Source organism: Drosophila takahashii, chromosome X (genome assembly GCF_030179915.1).
Source record: "Drosophila takahashii strain IR98-3 E-12201 chromosome X, DtakHiC1v2, whole genome shotgun sequence".
In the NCBI taxonomy this organism is placed as follows: domain Eukaryota; kingdom Metazoa; phylum Arthropoda; class Insecta; order Diptera; family Drosophilidae; genus Drosophila; species Drosophila takahashii.
The window spans coordinates 12,097,568-12,118,169 of NC_091683.1; the positions used below are offsets into that span (position 1 = coordinate 12,097,568).

General features: G+C 43.2%; 4 protein-coding genes across 6 annotated transcripts; 2 read left to right on the plus strand and 2 right to left on the minus strand.

The window, feature by feature from the left end:
* On the plus strand, window positions 1-6,017 carry Bcat (Branched chain amino acid transaminase). Its single transcript, XM_017160522.3, has 6 exons — window positions 1-351; window positions 1,772-2,197; window positions 3,971-4,201; window positions 4,259-4,565; window positions 4,881-5,035; window positions 5,106-6,017. Exons 1-6 carry the CDS (start codon window positions 322-324, stop codon window positions 5,292-5,294), a joined length of 1,338 nt encoding a protein of 445 aa, XP_017016011.1. The 5' UTR covers window positions 1-321; the 3' UTR covers window positions 5,295-6,017.
* Window positions 6,018-6,400: 383 nt separating this feature from the next.
* Window positions 6,401-13,852, plus strand: rho-4 (rhomboid-4). Its single transcript, XM_017160489.3, has 4 exons — window positions 6,401-6,897; window positions 11,757-12,118; window positions 12,410-12,752; window positions 13,217-13,852. The coding sequence occupies exons 1-4, from the start codon at window positions 6,658-6,660 to the stop codon at window positions 13,523-13,525; spliced, it is 1,254 nt and encodes a 417-aa protein (XP_017015978.1). The 5' UTR covers window positions 6,401-6,657; the 3' UTR covers window positions 13,526-13,852.
* On the minus strand, window positions 10,088-11,528 carry LOC108070141 (uncharacterized). Of its 2 annotated transcripts, none has more exons than XM_070219201.1 (2): window positions 11,383-11,528; window positions 10,088-10,728 (listed from the first exon to the last, which is right to left on the minus strand). In XM_070219201.1, the coding sequence occupies exon 2, from the start codon at window positions 10,710-10,712 to the stop codon at window positions 10,155-10,157; it is 558 nt and encodes a 185-aa protein (XP_070075302.1). In that variant the 5' UTR covers window positions 10,713-10,728; window positions 11,383-11,528; the 3' UTR covers window positions 10,088-10,154. The 2 variants fall into 2 exon arrangements, with proteins under 2 accessions (XP_070075302.1, XP_017015979.2); XM_017160490.3 differs by having other exon boundaries at window positions 11,263-11,526.
* A 127-nt stretch (window positions 13,853-13,979) lies between the features above and the next one.
* On the minus strand, window positions 13,980-20,444 carry LOC108070139 (uncharacterized). 2 transcript variants are annotated; one of them, XM_017160488.3, is made up of 9 exons: window positions 20,306-20,444; window positions 18,998-19,391; window positions 18,780-18,934; window positions 17,697-18,173; window positions 16,604-17,613; window positions 16,448-16,550; window positions 16,091-16,383; window positions 15,859-16,012; window positions 13,980-15,794 (listed from the first exon to the last, which is right to left on the minus strand). In XM_017160488.3, the coding sequence occupies exons 2-9, from the start codon at window positions 19,383-19,385 to the stop codon at window positions 14,619-14,621; spliced, it is 3,756 nt and encodes a 1,251-aa protein (XP_017015977.2). In that variant the 5' UTR covers window positions 19,386-19,391; window positions 20,306-20,444; the 3' UTR covers window positions 13,980-14,618. The 2 variants fall into 2 exon arrangements, with proteins under 2 accessions (XP_017015977.2, XP_070074335.1); XM_070218234.1 differs by lacking the exon at window positions 17,697-18,173.
* Between the last annotated feature and the right edge of the window lie 158 nt (window positions 20,445-20,602).

Here is a 20,602-nt window from a genome sequence, read left to right on the forward strand (position 1 = left end):
GAGACTTCGTGCCGTCAAGATCGAGCTAAAAAATAAAATAAAGAAACAAGCAAAGGGCCAACAGAAAAAGAAAGTAAATCGAAAATCGAAATAAAACAGAACTGAATGCTTTATAATTTTTTTACTGTGCAAAGTGCAGTTCCCTTCTCGTTGAATAAAAACTAAGAAATACAAAATATTTATCGGTTCGCGCAAGTGCGGCAAAAGTGCAAGTGCAAGAGACGCTGAAAGAGCGATTCAAAAACGCAGAGAGTCTAAATAAATCAAAAATATACGAAAAACAAAACGGGAAAGAAAGTTCCAACCTCATAAGTCAACAAGATGACGACCAAAATGGCAATCAACGCTAAGGTTTGTAATCAAGAATCCGAAAAACGCTATCAGTAGCGCCGCCAAGAAATCAAAATTCTAACAAGCTAGCAACAGATTTAAAGCGGAATTTTTCGTATTTTTCAAACCTGTTAAAATATTAGAAAATATCACAAAACATTTCTAAACTTTCAACTTGAATTAAAATTAAGGAAAATAACTGGTTCTTTTATGCTTTATCGTGTAGTTCCAAGTGGTTGCTGCCTTCTCTATAAATAGCAATCCATTTGAATTATAATAAAATATTGTGAGCACGAAATGTTTGAATGCTTTGCCATCCGGTAGATGGACTATCTCCAGACATATATATTTTTTTTTATAGATGGACTATTTTCGAACAACCTGACACGCTCCCAGATCTCCAGACCACTTATGTATAAATAGAACCCATTAATGCCTTTTTTTTGGACATTTATGGCCTGTTGTTATCGCTTCCCATTCCCATTCCCAATCCCCTTCACTCGGAAATCGGCGATAAGCCATATGGACAGGCAGACTTGTAGACGACATATTCGGGTCTTTTGTAGTCCAATTTTCGAACGAGTTTTCGAGCGTGCCTCAAAGAGTTTTAAATCAGCTTTTTTCAGTTGGTTTTGGCTGATGCAATGACGATCGCCGGTGTCAACTTGGCGTTTTTCTTTTGGCCGTCAGCTTTTGGCTTAGTCGATAGTTTGGGCGATTTCATCAGCCATCAGAGATGAAACGGCAAATCAGCTGAAATATATTAAAATTGAAATCCAACAGAATTGTAGATTAAATCTTGTCTCGAAGCAGAGCCGGAATCGAATCTAAACTGCTGACTTCTCGTCTGACCTGGAATTTAGTAGACTTCAGGGGGTTACATCAGTCCAAGCCGCGTAACCAAGATCGTCTGCCTTGCAAATTGACAAATTAATTAATGTGCAAATCATTTTCGGCAGTTCAATGATTTCGATTTTGGGTCTAGACCCAAATTAGCATACTATCAGTGATGGGCAGGGCAGATTTTTGGGGTTTCAGTGAGTTTCATTGCTCGTTTATTGGCAAAAAAAATAAAAAAAATAAATAAATCATTCTATTAGGTTTATTTATTTATTAAACAACTGACAAAGAAAATTATTTTTGGTATTACCTTGGGTAAATTTTTTTAGCTTTCCAAAAGTATAAAAGTACATAAAAAAAAAAATTTGTTTGCAACTTATTTTGTTTTTAAGTACAAATATTAAAAATGCTAAAATATTCCTTAAATAGTTATTAAGCTTGAATATTTTAAATTATTTGTTTGTATTCAATTGTTTTTTAAAATTTGCTGTCTTATAAATCTGAAAATCTTATTTAAATTAAGGTCTTAATTTGACGACTTAAAAACTATTCTTTCTCTTGTCTTAAAATCACTTTTATTGAATTTGGTGCTTACTTACAGGATATTTTCCGCAACCAGCACCGCCTGATCCGCTTCATCGCCCAGTCGATCCGTCTGTGCAGCAACCAATCGCTGAAGGCCGCCCAGGCAGCCCAACTGCAGCAGCAGCAGAAGTCGTCGGCGGACTTCCAGATCACCGCCTCGGTGGACGCCCAGTACACCAGTGCCCCGGAGCCCATAAAGCATGACCAGAATGTGGGCCACCAGTTCCGGGCCTCCCAGCTGGCCGTTCGCCTGGCCGCCCCGGAGCAACTGCAGCCGAAGCCCGACAACGATGAGGAACTGGGCTTCGGACGCCTCTTCACCGACCACATGCTCAAGATCTACTATCACAAGAGCCTGGGCGGCTGGCAGCGACCGGAGATCACGCCGCTGGAGAACCTGGTCATGCACCCGGCCGCCAAGGTCCTGCACTACGCCGTTGAGGTAAGAAGCGTGCCTAACTAAACGCCCCACGTTGGGCGCCAAATAAAAGTAACAACATTGAATACTAGGTATTTTTCAACCCAGCAAATATTTTAATAAGTTTTTTTGTTCAGAGGGTCTTAACAGAATTTACTCACAAACATTATATGACATTCTTCGATACAATAGGGAAAATATAAAAGAATTAAAAATTTAATAAAGTAAAAATCCCAAATTAAAATAGGTACATAATAAAGTTTCACCTTACAACTTTAAATTACACAGGTACACAGCCAAAAATATCCACGAACCATTTCAAGTTTTCCATGATATTTGGGTGCTCCTGAGTAAAAGTCCCATACAAAATTATTTTCCATCACCTACAGGTTCCGCGGTATAGCTAAGAATACAAAAAACCGATGTTTGCCGACATTTTGAATTACGTGGCCTATATAATTGGACCAACCTTTATTATTTTCGGTAGGACCTACTCTCAATACATCAAGGCATTCCTAAAAAATAGTCCCCATTGTGAACCATTGCCCATGTCTTTGGAATTCGACGCCAAAGTTGAAAATCCCAAAATTGTAGAGATTTTTCTGATGGAAAAACAATTCTGAGGATTAAATCTTGAATGGAAGTAATTTTAACTATTAATTGTATCTATTGTTCATTGTATGCTTTAATTTCGGTTTACAGCGTTTTCATGAGAACATTTTATTGGATTTCTTATACTAATAAAACCGATTTTTTTATTTCATTATCTACTCCTAAATGTTGTCAAATTTTGAATAAGTCATGGCAACCTCTAAAACTAAGAAACTAAAATACGTTCACTGAACATACACAGAGAAATGTAAATGTTTACTCCCATTCTGTAGGATGCCTTGACTTTTTTAAAATTTGACAACATTTAGGAGTAGATAATGAAATAAAAAAAACGGTTTTATTAGTATAAGAAATCCAGTAAAATGTTCTCATGAAAACGCTTTAAACCGAAATTAAAGCATACAATGAACAATAGATACAATGAATAGTTAAAATTACTTCCATTCAAGATTTAATCCTCAGAATTGTTTTTCCATCAGAAAAATCTCTACAATTTTGGGATTTTCAACTTTGGCGTCGAATTCCAAAGACATGGGCAATGGTTCACAATGGGGACTATTTTTTAGGAATGCCTTGATGTATTGAGAGTAGGTCCTACCGAAAATAATAAAGGTTGGTCCAATTATATAGGCCACGTAATTCAAAATGTCGGCAAACATCGGTTTTTTGTATTCTTAGCTATACCGCGGAACCTGTAGGTGATGGAAAATAATTTTGTATGGGACTTTTACTCAGGAGCACCCAAACATCATGGAAAACTTGAAATGGTTCGTGGAAATTTCACAAAGTTTAATTTTGTGTTCCTGTGTTATTATTTTATGAATACAATAGGTATTTAATACCTTTATTCTTAAATATTCTGAAAAACTTAACTTATTGGATACTTCTTTAAATACCTTAATCATTACCTATTCTGTAGAACAGCTAGAAGAAACGATTTGTTCTCGAATTCGCGAATATTTACGTGACTTGAGAGCGCTTTGTAATCCCGTCGTCCCCAGTCCGTAATCTCTGTAAACAAGTCGCACGTGTGGCCCGTGCCCCGACGTCATCCGAATGCATTCAGTGTATATAGTATAGAATGAGAATCAGAATCCCAATCCGAATCAGCATTCGAATCAAAATCAGGCTGTTGCCAATGGTGCCATGTTGTCTTATCAGTTCGTTTGATTCGATTTATTGCAGCTCTTTGAGGGCATGAAGGCGTATCGCGGCGTCGACGGCAAGATCCGCATCTTCCGGCCGGACATGAACATGAACCGCATGAACCTGGCCGCCCAGCGATCCGGTCTGCCCACCTTCGAGGGCAAGGAGTTCGTCCAGTGTCTGTCCCGCCTGCTGTCCATCGACTCCGAGTGGGTTCCGCACACGGACACCGCCAGCCTGTACATCCGCCCCACACTGATCGGCATTGATGTGAGTATATCTAACTTGGTTAATCCCTGGGTAGAAGTTAATCTGTATCTCTTACAGCCCACGCTGGGAGTGGCCTCCTCGGACTCGGCCCTGCTCTACACGATCCTCAGCCCGGTGGGCAGCTACTTCAAGACGGGCTCCTCCGGCGCCGTCTCCCTCCTGGCCGATCCCAGCTACGTGCGTGCCTGGCCAGGCGGCGTGGGCAACCGGAAGATGGGCTCCAACTACGCACCCACCATCAATGTCCAGAAGGAGGCGGCGGCCAAGGGACTGCAGCAGGTGCTGTGGCTCTACGGCGAGGATCACCAGCTCACCGAAGTGGGCACCATGAACATCTTCATGTTCTACGTGAACGAGCAAGGCGGTAGGTGTTTTTTATTATTTATATAGGGGAGTCCCAAGGGATGTTGTGAAAAAGGGGTGATAATCTGTTACAAACAGCGTCACAACGAAGAATCGACGTGTGCCCAATGGAAGATAGGCATGTGACCGCTGAATTAAACCGTAAAATCGATAGGGCCATGTAAATTTCAGGTCATACTAAATCCATATCGTTCTACCTGGCCACATATTAAATTAAAATTGATCTTAAATAATGTAGAATCGACCTCCTTTGTATGGGATATTTTTTAATACGTTTTATCAACTTACCTAATGGTTTTCTCCTATCCATTTACAGAACAAGAACTGGTTACGCCGCCGCTGAGTGGCCTGATACTGCCCGGCATCACCCGCGACTCCATTCTGCGCATGACCCGCCAGTGGGGCAAGTTCAAGGTGAGCGAGGCGAACATCACCATGCCCATGGTCTGCGAGCTCCTCAACCAGGGAAGGGTAAGTGATCTTCAAGAGGTAATCTATCCCATCCAGAGGCTAATTTTGCTCTTCCCACCCCAAAAAATAGCTGCTGGAGCTCTTTGGAGCGGGAACGGCGTGCGTGGTCAGTCCGGTGAACAGGATCAACTACCTGGGCCAGGATCTGTACATACCCACCATGGAGCAGGAGAAGCCCATGCACGAGCTGATCCGCGAGACGCTCACCGACATCCAGTACGGTCGGGTGGATCACCCGTGGTCGGTGGTCATTGACTAAGGAATCGAACCCGGTCCAACCTACATCTGTTATCCCTTCCCCGTACCGTGTATTAGTAGGATTTAGTTGCCAAGTGTTTTGTGGGTTGCCAATGTGCTCGAATTTGTTTCTTTTATCGTGCATTTAGCTATGCATTTACCGATATATATAAATCTATATATATATATATAATATAGTAGGTTAAGTCGAGGGCCGTTTCTCTTTTAAGTTGCATTTAAATGTATATTTATTTATTTATGTCAGGAATTCGAATTGTACATAATTCCAACTGGTTCAATGTTATTTATAGTTTCTTAATTTTTTTCATATTTTTAGTTTTGTTTTTTTTTCCCCCCTTATGTACATGAAGCTATGAATCGTCTTTTAGCGCTTTTACTTCCAAGCAGCATCGAAAGCGAGGCAAAATTACCAACTACAAATTTTAGATTAGGAAAGAAAAGAGATCGAGAGGAGGAGAGTTCCGAAGGGAACGAGTTGAAAACGTACCGGAGGCGAAATGCATTTATTAGCGAGTAAGTGGTCGAAATCGAAATCGAAGCGTTCTTGGAGGTAAAAGCGGCACGAGAGCAGTGAGAGCTGTGACTAAAGCTAATCTGAACCTGAACCCGTCAGTAGAACTAGGACTAGGCTGTAGATCCTAACCCGAATCAAGCTGTATACTATACCTGTAATCTAGAAGTTAAGCGAATCATGAGATGAATAAACGATGACAAAATCAAGCAAGTTGTGTAACTTATTTTCACTTATATATCTGACTAATTAACAAATATTAAAATGTTCAAATAAGTCGCTTTGTATTCATTGACAAATTTAAATTCAAATTTAAATATCTTTGGCGCAGCCGAGACACCCTCCTGACTTAGCGAATACACACTCCTCACCAGAGCGACACCTTTCCACAAAAGAAGTACTATCGCCACCTGGCGGAGAGTGGAAGTAAAAGTGACACTAGGTGGCGCCAATAATAGATATTTATCGATACAGCAATCGATAGCTTCCGGTGTGACCGACTCGGAGCACTAGAAAAACCCTGCCAATCATCGGTACTATGAGTTGTTATTGAAGGCATTTCGCCGTCTGGTCCTACAGTCGCGCAGTTTGGTTTTGAGAGTCGTTTTTTTTTTGTGTTTTTGGTTGTTCGCTTGCTCCGCGGTTTCCAGGTGCTCCGCTTTTTATGGCCCGCTCTTAATCTTATCGCAAATCAAACCGCGGGCAATGAGAATTGTAATTGCATTTTTTGGCTAACGGTAACGGTTTCGCACAGTGGGCTTAAACGGCGATTGACATTGAATCGAATCCGTTTAACCAAAATCCGAATTTCGAGTTCTTGGGGTGAATAAACAACAAAAAAAAAAGAAGAAAAATGCCCGTGAAGACGGTGAATCGTCAGCAGAGCCAAACGCCCGCCCAACAACTGCAAATGCAGCAGCAGCGGGACGTGGAAAATGGCCTTTATCCCACGATTCCGCCCGAGCGCCGCTCGCCCCCCTCCCGCCCGCAGACGCTGCGACAGGACACCATCGATATGGAGGAAATACCGCTCAATCAGACCAGCGCCCAGGAGCCCGAGGATCGTCGCAAAATGCACGAGATCTTCGACAAGGTGAGTTGGGAATTTCAATTCTATCCATAGAACTCTTGGAATTTCATCAAAAACTGAAATTATTGGTTAATCCCAGGATTTAAGATGGTTAATCCAAAGTAACGAGCACCCATGTAAGGGTTAAGAACTAGAACCTGTTAGATTTCACCAATTAATACCTAATATTCAAGTGATAATCAAAGAACTATTACCTTTGGTAGGGTTATTACCAATCTTAAGGTTAAGATAATCAATATCAACAGAATTCTAAAATAGAAGAACTCTGTGAAATGGTTAATTTTCATGGGAAATTAGTGAAAAACAGAGAAGCGCAATTAAACAAAAAACTCAGCCGGCACTTACATTCACTTACACACTTTAATTCGCTCCCGCACATGTGCATGTGAATGGAGTTGCTTGTTTTTAGCTATTGCCTTATAGCCGTCTTCTTCTCGCCCTTGGTGAAAGTTGAGTTTGATGAATCATCCGAGCATCGATCCGCTAGTGCGGCGCTCTTCGCACTTCCCTAAAAACCCCACCGTTAACCCATCAATGGGCATGGAGCGAAAAAAGAGACAAGCGAAAATTACTTGTTATAAATATTTTTTAAAAAATCTCGTTTTCCCATAAAGCCAATTATTCTTTGGGCGAAAATGAAAACGCTTTATACTTAGTCATGCAAATATATCATTAAATTCCAAAACGTGATATTCATGTTCATGAGAACTTTCTCATGAATGCCTCAATCTGATGGCAAATTTGAAACATTTCTTTTCTGGAACCAACAATGCATCATTTAAAACTAAATTTTGTTTTATAATAAAAATACTCGGGATATTCTTTTTTTTTTATCAAGTTTCTAATTTAAGTAATTACTTAAACATTTTCTTAGCAGATAAGCAAACTCCGACATATTTTAAAACACTTTTTTCGGGGGATTAAACCATCAAGAACCCGCCTATCACTCAATTTAGCACCTTCCGAAGAGCTTTTTTGCTGCATTTTGTTTTCTTAACATTGAAAAACCTGTGGGAAATACGGGGCCTGAAGGGGAGTGAGTTTTCTTATCGTGACAGAGGGGCGGCGAATAAAAAAAAAGAAGAAAAAAAACCGGTTATAAATTATTGTTTGCTCGCTTTGAGTTCTGTCTTCGTTGTTTTTGTTCTTGTTGTTGTTGCCTTATTCTTTGCTGGCGTTAGTCACTTAACCCCCAACTGGCCCACCGCCCCCCCGTTGACACCCAGCACCCACCTGTTTGCATTTGTTTTTGTTGCTCTCGTTTGGGGTTCCATTATCAATTCGCATTTGTGGATTTCTGTTTCTGATTTCTGGCACTGCGAAAGCCTCAATGTACTCACTCCTCTTGATTCACCTCAACTCTTTATAATATATAATAAACGGGGGGAAGATCCTACGATTTCATCAGTCTCTTCCAGTTTTTTGGCTTAATTTAGGCATTTAATTAGCATAACACGATGAGCTGCCCGCTCTGAATCCGAACCAATCCCATTTATCCCCCTGGAAATCGAAATTCCAGACACATTCCTCTCCTATTCACCGGCAATCTTATCTGGCTTCTGTCGCCACCAAACATTCAAGTGGCCGAGAGAGGGCCAACTACTCTGTTTGGGGTTTCTCAGCTTTTATTCAATAATCTAGCCATGATATAACCAAAATAAAATACATAACAAATACTAGCCCAACGGTAGTTTGCTTTTGCAGTTAACCTAAACTTAACTTGAACTTTTTCAATTAAGATTTATTTAAAATTCCAAAAAAAACAAGTAATAAATTTAGACCAATAATAGATTTCATTAGAGTTATTTACAATATGAGATAGTGGACAAGTTTTGTGAGATATAAAAGCAAAGTGGACTAAGGAAAGTACGAGTTAGAGAACTGGGAGGGTATCATTTTGATATTTCTGAAATATCATGTTGATATGTCACAGATAAGAGCCTTTCTGATATGAGAAAATACCAGCTTGATGACCATATTAGTTGATATTATTTTCGGGAAAGCTGTACATTATGTATTCTACTGTTTCTGTTTCCGTTCCTCAACTCAGGGTGTTCCAAACGGATTTCCTAGATAAAATAAAACTGACTGCCGGCTATGACTAAGACAAATCCCCTCGAGACCCCATAGCCACTGCCCGCTTATCGCTTGAGTGTCCAACTTTTTGTAGCTTTTTTCAGAACATTTCTAACGTGTAATACATTAGCCCATGTCTGGGGATGGGATGGGCCACCTATCTAATTGTCTATACTATATTCTTTTTCTCTTTTCGTGGAGCTAATTTTTAAGTGCGAACATTGACATTTCGCTTGGTTCTGGTTTTGTTTTCCCAGTTTCTATGATTAGTCGCGTTGATTGTCGGCGGCTTTGTGTTTATTTACCCAACTAACTAAAAACTGTGAAAATAGCTACCGATGGTCTGTTTCCCTAGGTATTCCGATTACATTCGCGAAACCCGTTTATTTAGACTGGATAAATGTATAAAGCTTGCGATTGTTTCTACGAAAAATATGCTATAATGGGTACTCCAAATGTCGGATTACTTTCTTATAAATGTAATAATGAAGTAACTTATTTATCCTCTATATTGCATGATATTGCAATCGACTTTAGAATAATGGAAGTTGACGCTATTTTATTTTAGGGGTTTCCCCTTTTTAATGAACAAATTTTGGGGCTTTTTATGAATCACAAAAATATAAAAAAATATTTTTAATTAAAAAATGTCGGACTTTTGTGAAGATTTTTTATGAATCTGTTTATAAATCTCAAAAATATAAAAATAATTCATTTATTAAATTTAATTTCCTTATTTTTAACCTACCTTTTAAGTGATCGGCTAAGAAATTTCTTGACTATAATTGAAAGGTCAGTGCAGAGCTTATCTATGACAAATGCTTTTTATGGCTTAGAAGTCGAGCGAGAGCGATAGGAAAAGAACCACCATATAAGGGCTTTCGATAAGAAGCCAAGTTCAAAAATACAAAATAAATATATAAATTTGAAGAATTAACGATTTGAAGTGCCTTGTATTTTGGTGACAATTGTGCAACGCCAAGTGACTTTCGATTTGTTTTCGATTAGCCTCGTTTTTGGATTTCTAGTTTCTCATTCCTGGCCATTTATGGACACCTTTTGGCCCCAAACAGTCGTAGTCATGTTGCAATTGTCTCGAAATCAATCAAGAAACTCGCTTATTTATTGGGATTTTATTTTTTCTGAATCTCACAATATGATTTGGATTTGCCTGGTTATTCTGGCTATTCGGATTCGGAGGGCAGATCGAAATAGGTGGACTTTTGGCGCTTTGGCATGAGACAGATGGCAGCCACCGGCTGCTCCACCTGCTCCTCCTCCGCCTCCTCCTTCTCCTCCCCTTCATCATCGAGGACATCCTGCCAAGTGGGAAGCTCCTGCCACTCGGCCGCCATCACAAGCTCCTGTTCCTTCTGCCGGAGCAGGCGCATCCGCAATCGCTGCTGCTGCAAAAAGACGGAAGGACGCCTGGGCGCAGCCACCTCGCAGATCAGCGAGGTCAGGTTGACCAGCCAAGTTAGGGGCAGGGATGAATAACTACTTTCCCTGCCCTGCCGCTCCAACCGCTGCACCTGCCGTCGCTCCCGCTTGTCCCGCGGAAAGAGATTGAGGGCCGCAAAGAAGCCAGCCATGCCCAGGTAGAGAATCAGGACGGTGACAAAGCCGGACGACTCCTGGATGGGGTCCTCCTCCTCCGCCGCCGGCAGGCCATCGCACGAAGATGCCGGTGTCCAGCCCAACCAGCTGGTCACGTGGCGGGTCATCTGCATCACTTGCGACATCCTTGATGGGTTAAATCTTAGGGGAAATTCAAAAATAATACTTGAATAAAACATGCATTTTATTGGAAAATTTTATGTACATATTTATGTACAAAAAAACTAGTCTAAAAATCATTTATATTAAGTTTTTGCTATTTAATTTCTATTAAATCCCAAAAATACCAATCTAATATATGTATTAACAAAGTATAATCAATTGGTGTGCCAAAAGGTGTGCTTATTTTTTAAGAACTCTTTTAAGAACCCAAATTTGATCAAATCAATCTCAATGACTTTCTAGAGAAATCTCTCGCATGTTTACTAAGGTAAACAAAATGTAACTTCAATTTAATCTGAATTCTGTAAAGGTTTTATATATCATTTTTAAGAAATCGTTATAAGGGGTTTCTATGGAAAATTACTTTTGATATTTGTATATCATAGTTTATTTTCGACAAACATTTTGGTTAAGACTATGTATACTTTTTTTAAGTTTAATATGCGGAAAGTATTAGGGTTTAAATGTAATGTTTTTATACATTTTTTCTGTATGATTAGTGGGAATATTTACTTGTATACAGTTCCCGGTTGTCTGTGGTTCCCAATTCCTAGCAAAAATTCTTCTTGTTCCTGCTAACTGCCTAGTAAATCCTGGCTATCCTGTGGTGCGAATGTTGCTGTTGATATTTACCAAATTCTTTTGGATGGCTGGGTATTGCTACATGGGCTACGGTTACGGTGCTTTATGTTTTTGTGTTCGTGCGGGCTTGTCCGCCCAGTCGGAATTAATGCTAGGAACTGAGTGAGAACTCTTTTTTTTTAAACCCAGCCTGACACTATTATTCCAAGCCTATTGCGATTGTATATTTTTGAGTTAGGAACTGTAATTTACAGAAAAAGAAACCATATGGAATGATGATCAATGGGATAATTTTTCTGATAATACAGTATTTAAATTCAAAATTATTTTTAGTTCTTTATATAATAATTGTTACAACCTAAATATATATTTTTTTAAAGCCTCTTGGAATCCAGAATACTAATCTATATATTCCTTCTCCACAGCACGACTCCGACAGGGATGGACTGATCAGCACGCACGAGCTGAAGGAGCTGATCTCGGATGGCTACTGCCGGGACATTCCCGCCTACATCGCCGAGCAGATCCTGAAGCGCAGCGATCAGGACAACGACGGGCACCTGGACTTCGAGGAGTTCTACGCGATGTCGCTGCGCCACAAGTGGATGGTGCGCAACATGCTGACCCGCTACTGCCGCTACGTGGTGCCGCCTCCGAAGCCCTTGGAGGGCGACGAACCGGACGGCGCCTACGAGAAGCAGATGTCCATCTGCCCGCCGCCGCTCACCATGGTCCTCTTCTCGATCATCGAGATCATCATGTTCCTGGTGGACGTCATTCACTTTCAGTGAGTATTTGTTGGTCATTTATTATGGGAATTTCTGTAATTTGACTGTAAACTTCTCAAGTTTCAAATCAATCATAAAATCACGAATTTATTTTATCGTTTTTATTTTCATTCTTAAAAAATATGGTCGTATGAGCTAGAAAATTTTTTTTAAATAGATCTACAATTTTTAAGATATCTATAATAATATCTAATATCTACAGATATTTTTTAAAATCTATTTGCTACCCTAGAAAGTGGTTTAGAATTTTGATAATTTCATATATAATATTTCCCACATCCACATTTCAGGGACGATCCCAACTACCAGGATCGCATTGGCGAGAGCACCAGCGGACCGGCGGCCACGCTGTTCATCTACAATCCCTACAAGCGCTACGAGGGATGGCGCTTCGTGAGCTACATGTTCGTCCACGTGGGCATCATGCATCTGATGATGAATCTGATCATCCAGATCTTCCTGGGCATCGCCCTGGAGCTGGTGCATCACTGGTGGCGCGTGGGTCTGGTCTACTTGGCTGGTGTCTTGGCCGGATCCATGGGCACCTCGCTCACCAGTCCCCGCATCTTTCTGGCGGGTGCTTCGGGTGGTGTCTATGCACTAATCACGGCGCACATTGCTACGATTATTATGGTAAGAAAAGTGATGTGTAAAGGGATAAATGCAAAAACCTTTTCGCAAATAATTGGTTTTTTGACCGAAACAATGAAAATATTGATCACAATATGGATTGTCATACCTTGTTGAACTCGTTTTTAAATTCCCAATCGATCTGCATTTAAACCTGGAAATTTTTAATTTTTTCCATTTTTCGCAAAAAATTATGATGGTACCCCTTGTCTAAAAAGTGAAAATTGGGTCAAAAATTTATTTTTTTTAAACCAGTCGGAAAGTGCACTGATATTAATTATAGGGTTGTTAGCTGCTCAAAACAGTGCTCCTTTTTGATTTGGGACAATTTTTGTCCAAGTTACAGCAAAAAATGTATTAAAAAAAATCAAATTTTTATCAAAAATCAAGATTTTGATTTTCCACTGCGAGTCCCATAAATATATATGTTTTATCTAATCCTAATCTATGTTCCTTTCCGCCCACAGAACTACTCGGAGATGGAGTACGCCATCGTTCAGCTGCTGGCCTTCCTGGTTTTCTGCTTCACCGATTTGGGCACCTCGGTCTACCGCCACCTGACCGACCAGCACGACCAGATTGGCTATGTGGCGCACTTGTCCGGCGCCGTCGCCGGATTGCTGGTGGGGATCGGGGTGCTGCGCAACCTGGAGGTGCGGCGCTGGGAGCGCATCCTCTGGTGGGTGGCCGTCATCGTTTATTTCGCTTTGATGACCACCGGGATCATCATCCATGTGTTTGTGCCCGACTACTTCCCGAAACAGGAGTACAACTAGCCCTAGAACTTAGCCGTAGCCCTAGCCCTAGCCTAGACCATGTCCAAAGTGCACTTCGATGTTGAGCAAAGGCTGCAGTACGCACAGTGCTATCTATAGGATACCAATGCCGACCATGTGCCTATGCGCGAGATGGAAACGTAATTTATTATCTTACTCCTTGCCATGGCAGCTTCATCCCATCCGTACGTATGGTGTACGTATTTTTATATCTAAATATTTATACAAGTATTCTCGATCTACATGACGCAACGAAATGTCCGGGGTGGTTTCCCATTTCAAAACCCACAGAGAACAAAACTCAGCTGCATTTCGTGATTTTTTTTTTAACAAAGCCAGAATCAATCAAGAATAATGAGAAATATTTTTAAACAAAGTGTACTGTATATTTTTTTGAGATTTATTATTAAGATCTTTATATTTAAATGCAATAAAAACAATGTCTTTGTATGGAGAAAGTGAAGGGTGTTTCCCTTATGGATTTTATTTTTAAATGAGTGCCGAAATGTACATAATGTGCGACATTTTACGACTACAACTTAATCAATAGTTCGATCTGAGCTTCGTATTGAAGGCAAACAGGACCTTTATGTACATATAGACTTGAGCTATTTCTAACTTATGAACTAAAGAATACCGCTGAATTTGAAATTCAACATTTCCCAATCATTTGGTTCTCTATCAATTTAGTCAAGTAAGTTTTCCCACACTAGGAGATCTGCCGTTTTATTAGGTTCAACTCCTATTACAAATTGGTTTGATTACAAGATGTTTAAGATGTAATAAATGGTAAGTACCCGAAGGTCGAACAAAAACACAGCGTTGCTGTTGATTCTACTTCCAATGCGAAGGTGAGACAATGGGACGTTTTAAACGCCGTTAAACGAAAGATGATTTCAAAAACAAAAATAATGTGCGATTCCTGGGAATGCTCTTTTTAAGATGACGCAATAACATTTCCTTGTTCGTTCTTCGTTTCCGCTGGAATTTAGTTGTGGTTTTTTTGTGATGGTTCTCAAAGTGTCAGTCTTGGCATCTCTGGTACTGGGAGGAGGAGGGGGGTTACTTATATCTATATCTTATGGCACCTAGGCTAGAAGTTCTCCTCGCTGCTCTCCTCCGGACGGGGCAGGAACTTGATGCTGGTCGTCTCGCACATCGCCACCTTGGCCACCGTGAGCCAGGCCTGCGGCATCATGTGGTGCAGGATCGCCTTCAAGCGCTCCACGGGCAGAAAGGCCACGCACTGGCTGTGCTCCGTCTCCTGGCAATTATCGTCGCCGGAGCAGTGATTTAGGTGGTCGTTCTCCGGAATTCCCGGCACTGGACGCTGCACTGGGATCACGTCCTTGCCCTTTCCCTTGTACAGCGCCCCGGTGGCACTGAGCAGCTGGGTAACCAAACCGAGACGGAACACCAGCAACTGCTCGGCATTGTCGCTGATCGCCTGCATAACGGCATTGGTCATATTGGCCGTGTTATGCATACACTTGGGGGTCAGCAGCAGATCCGTAACACTGGGGCAGTCGGCCAGCAAGGCGCTGAATCCGCCGTCCACATCCACATTCACCAGCTCCAGGCGTTTGACTCCCCCGGCCTTCGATAGACCAAGCATAATCTCGTCCACCGGGAACATGGCCATGCCCTTGTGATCGTTCTCCAGGCGGAAGGAGCGCAGCAGCTTCAGAGCGGGCAGCACTTGCGTGCCAAACTGCGAAGAGTTTAGGTCCTGGCACGAGCCCAACGATAGCACCTCCAGGCCGGCGAGATCCTTCAAGAACAGCAAGTTCAGCTTGCCCAAATCGGACACTCCACGCAGACTCAACTCAGTCAGATGCGTAAGTTTGGCCAGTGAGTCCAGCGATACCAAGGTCGATTTCGGCTCGGTCATGTGGATGCGAAGCACGCGCAGTTCTGCGGACTGCTCCAGGTGGCACAGATTCAGTGTAGCACTCGTGCAGGTGGCCCTCAGCTCCAGCAGCTGCGGCAGATGGCGAAAGACCAGCTGCAGGAACTCTCCATCCACCGCATCGGTGCGTAGAACGCGCAGCGCCTTGAGGACGCGCAAATCGCCGGCGAAACGAAGCTGCGGCTTGGCCATGATCACGCCCATCATGTCCAGCTCGCGAGTGCGGTGGCGGGCCAGTTCGCGCATACAGAATAGCCAGTTGCCTACATAAGTGTCGCGCAGGCTCACCGAGCGCCACACGCTCATCTCGCGGCTGACCATGGCCCAGGTTTTGCACACCCGCGACATGTTGGCGCGGTCCTGGAGGGGATTAGAGCATTAGAAAATATTAATCCGCATATAGAGCCAGAGTTTCATCAACTACCTTCAGGTTCATCGTCTTCATGATGGCCATCAGCACCTGGCATCCGTTGTGGGCATTGCCCAGGCTCTCCACCAGTTCGTTATCCGAATTCTTGACCTGGCTGCGCTTGCTGTAGATTTTCTCATAGCCAGTTAAATCAGGCTGTCGTGGAACCCTATCGAAATGACAAAATTAACCATTAGCTGGGGATTTCATGGACTCTATTTTTGGTTTCAGAACTGAACCGACTCACACTTTCACTTGGCGACGCGGCGGATCGGCCTTAATGGCTATAGCCTTGCGTCCGCCAATCACAACCACCTCCTGATCCTTGGGCGAGCGCCGGTGTCCCAAATTGTTGAACAGCTCGGCCGGCGGCTGTTGGCCGGGCACCTCAATCTCCTCGCCAATCTCCAACAGGCTGCCAACGCTCTCGGTCTCATCGCCATCGTCATTCTGCTCCTCATCCTGATCCTCATTTTCCGGCTGAGGCTCTGCCGTCATCTCGGATTCCCTCTCTTTCTTGCGCTTGATCTTCGAGCAGTTCTGTGGGGAGTTGTGGGATTGAGTTCAGTTACATTTACGGGATTCTGGGAAACTAGAGGCTCACCTGACAAATGTTGGTCTTGGGAGAGCCCTGCAAAGGAGCCTGGCAATGAATACAGGCCACAATCTTCTCGCTGGTCAGCCGCGACGACTGTCTGGACATGAAGCTAGGAGGGATAAAGATTAAAAGTTGATTCGCAATCAAAGATTCGCCACCTACCTTCGCTTGCGAGTGGACGTGGTCACAATTGTGGCTCCGGTCGAGCTGCTGCTCCCGTTGCTGGAGGCCAGCACTCGGGAATTCCCCTTCACCGCCATGGTGGCCGTCCATCCCTCGCTCGGTGGACTGGCGCCCTTGGGCACCTTGGGCTTGGACACACGCTTCCCGGTGACCGGCAAGGGAGCCGGCTGAGCCACCGCCTGCTGGGACTTCCTACGCTGCACGCTGGAGGGCGTGGCCCGACGCACCAACTCGAACTCCGGCCCCGCCTCCTGCGCCTGCCGCTGGAAGCAAAAGTGCTCGATGGTCAGCTCGCCCTTCAGCATGGGCACAATATCCTCGCGCGAACGCAACTTGCGTCCGTTGGGCGCAATGAAGAAAACATCGCCGGTGCGACGCTTGGGATTACCAGTGCTGGGCAGGACGAGCTCACGCTTCCAGCCGTAGGCGAAGGGCAGGCGATAGAACTCGTCGGTGGCCTTTAGTTTCAGGGCCGAGGGTGTGGGAGGTGCTTCCGCAGCGGCGGCCTCCGGTTTAGGATCAGGCGACTCCTTACTGCCCACGACGGGGGCCAGTTCCTCCTCCAGCTTGGCTGGAGGCTCCTGGCTGCTGAAGCGCGAAGTGCGACGCATCAGCTCAACCGACTGCAAGGTCTGGCTACAGAAGGACTTGAAACGCTTGGCAAAGCGACTGGACACGGGCAGGGGTATGTCCTCAGTTTTTTCGGCACTCTCGTCTAGCGAAACATCCATAGCTTCGTCGGGAGTTGTCTTCTTGGTATTCTCCTTCTTGGCGGGACTGAATGCGCGTTTGCGGGAACGAGGAGTCGACGGCGGCGACGATGACTTTAATACCGGGGGAACACTTGAGCTGTTCTCATCCTCGGTCACCACCAACGATTCAATTTGCTCCTCCTGCTCCGGATTCTCTGCCGGCTGCTGCTGCTGCTTATCCTGATCATCCTGCTTTTCCTCTGCCTTCGCTGGCTGCTCCTTCTCCATTTCCTTCTCCTGAAAGCAGTAGAGAAGGTCAATGGTTAGTTGGTTTTAGATTTTCCCGACTCTAAGCATAAGATTTTTGTTGGGGTCTCCACCTGATTGTCTAATTCTGTTTGTTGCATGTTGGTTGCTGTTGCTGTTGCTGTTGTTCTTGGACTTGCAGTACCAGTTGCGTTTACATTGTTGTAGCTGTTGCTAGTTGTCGGTGTTGTTGGTGTGGTTGTAGTTAGATTTGTACTAGTTGCAGTTGCTAAAGTGATAGGTTGTTCTGGTTCTTGTTGTTCTGGTTCTGGTCCACGTCCCGGTGGCGTAGATGTCGTCATATTCAAGTCAGAGTTGGAGGACAGCGAGGACTCGACCGGCGACGTCATCATCGGCGATGGAGGCGTTGCTAGCGACTGCTGCTGCTGCTGCTGCTCTTGTTGCTGCTGCTCCTCAGTAATTTCTGTTTCAGTTTCAGTTACAGCCACTTCAGACGACTCTGATGGCCCTGCTGCTGTCTCCGCCTGCGGTTCGACCCTCGGAAACACACTCAGACCTCTTCTGCCCAGCGCCCGCAGCTCGCCCGGCGACTATTCGATTGGTGGAGATTCGAGATGGACGCAGGCACGGTTACGGGTTGGAACATACAATAATACAGAACAAACAAAATGCTGTCTGCATTCTACAGAACACACAAATAGGAAACGGGCATAGCCCTCTGTATACCAGTAACTCAAATTATGGGAAATAAAGCAACCAATGGCCAAAAGTTGTAAAAAGTAAGTACAAAATATTATATTAAATATATTTAGGATTTAAAAATATTTAATTTTTAAATGGTTCCTTTTAAATTTTTAGAAAAATCAAATTATAACCATATTACAAAGTATTTTGGTAATAAATTACTTGCAAAAAATTAAATTAAATAAATAAAGCAACCAATGCCCAAAAGATGTAAAAAGTAAGTACAAAATATTATATTAAATATATTTAGGATCTAAAAATCCTTTTCGATATTTAGAAAAACAACAAAAATTCTTGGAAAAATTTAAAATAAATTTAAGATTTAGGTAAAAAGTATTAAAAAGCAGATTTACTAGCCCATAACTGGATGAAACATGAGTATACAGAGGGTTATTCCAGACAGCAGCAGGACCGCTCCCTTCCTGCCTACCTCCGCCATCCCCGCTACTCACCTGCGGCTCCAAATCCGAGCTACTATCAATGCTGGCCATGGCCGTCAGCTTGGGGAATCCCCCTGTCCAGCCCATGAGAGCCGAATCTCCGGATAGGCGGCGCTCACGACGACTGTGGCTCTTCTTCTTTTTCTTCTTGGACTTGCGAGAGGTTCCTAAATGTTAGAATAGCAATAATCAGGTTAGTTTCTCTGGAGATAGGCATCCTAGTCACTCACCATTTGTGGAACCTCCGTTAAGCTGATCGGACTCGTTGGAGTCATCGTGATTATGGCCATTCATCTGCGGCGATGAAGAGCTAGAGGTCGACTCGCTGGCCGACACATCCATGGCAATGGCATTGGACACCAGCAGGCGATCGCGCATGTTGGTTGGACCCACGCCGGGACTCTGGCCACCCACGGGACTACGACCGCCGGCAGGGCTTCGGTTGCCGGCGGGACTGCGTCCGGCGCTGGGAGATCTGCCGGATGGCGAGCCATGTGCCCCATTGCTGGTCGTCTGGGGCGGCGAGGGCATTGACTTGGAGTCGCTGCTGGAGGTCCGTGGAGAGCGCTTCGTGGCGCGCGGCTTTGATGTTCCGGGAATGTCGTCGGGCGAGCTCATGTTGCTCTGGAAGGGATTTGGACAAAATGCAAATGTTATTTATCGTTTAAAAAGCTTGATATCAAGTGATAAGTTTGTAAGTAGTAGTTAGTAAGTACCAAAAAAGTTTTAAAATTTTTTTTTAAGTTGCAATGAAAAGTAGGTTTTGTTGGATTTTTTGAAATTTCTAAGTAAAAAAAAGTGACACAAAAATCAAATATTATGATTATTTTTGGTACCTGATTAAAAGCGTAAGTTTTTAATAAAAAAAACTTTTATTTGTTAGTTATTTGTTATACAAATTTGTTATTTGTTATAAAATTACTTCTGTCGTTTTCCTTTTCCACTTGTTAAAATTTTTGTTTTATTTCCGATTAATTATTAGGTGAAGTTTGAATACGGTATTATTAAAACCTGTAGTTCTTCGCAAGCAATGAACACTGTACTTTCTGTCAGCAGAGCTTTATGCGTTTGTGTGCGTGCGACAGCCTCAACAAATTTTTGACAAGAGCTTGCAGGTACATATACATATGTATGTATGTATGTATATTTCTACGTACACGCCGCGGTTTGTTTTTGTTCGGTTTCTTCTTTGATCGCCACCCTCCCCTTGCGTTTCAGGCAAATATTTAACCAACGAAAACACAACACACACTCACAGGCGCAATTTCTTGCGCTTTTTCTCTCCCGTTGCCAATCGGAAATTGCACAAATTACACAAATTCGCCTTTCAATTGCAATTATCAAGCCCTTTTCCACTTTGTCGGTGTCTTTATCGCCCTTTGGCTTTTGGAGCTTCTTCGGCGCATCGCAAACTTGCGATGTGTGTGGATGTCGCGGGTCTGTGTGCGTGAGTGACGCCAATTTACGCGGCCCCAAAGTTGCACTTTCCCGGCTTAGAATCGACGAACTCCAATAGTTGGGGAAATTAACCAGCTTACCTTTTTAGCACGAAATTACTTTTCACCAGAAAAATTCACTTATCAATCCAATTTCCCTCGAAAAAGTGAGAAGTACTCTCTCAAATGACATTCGGTAAATCGGCCGGAAAGAGTTGCCACCTGGTTGTCGGCAGCGTTGCCATCCGATATAAACAAGCCGATTGTTGGGAGTTCAGGCGGTGATTATTCGATATTATGGAAACCATTGGCGGTGAAATCCCAAAGTTTTAAAATTAAGGACTTTCAGTATAAAAAGTTGAATTTTTTATAAATATGTTTTTGTATTGATCCTTTGCC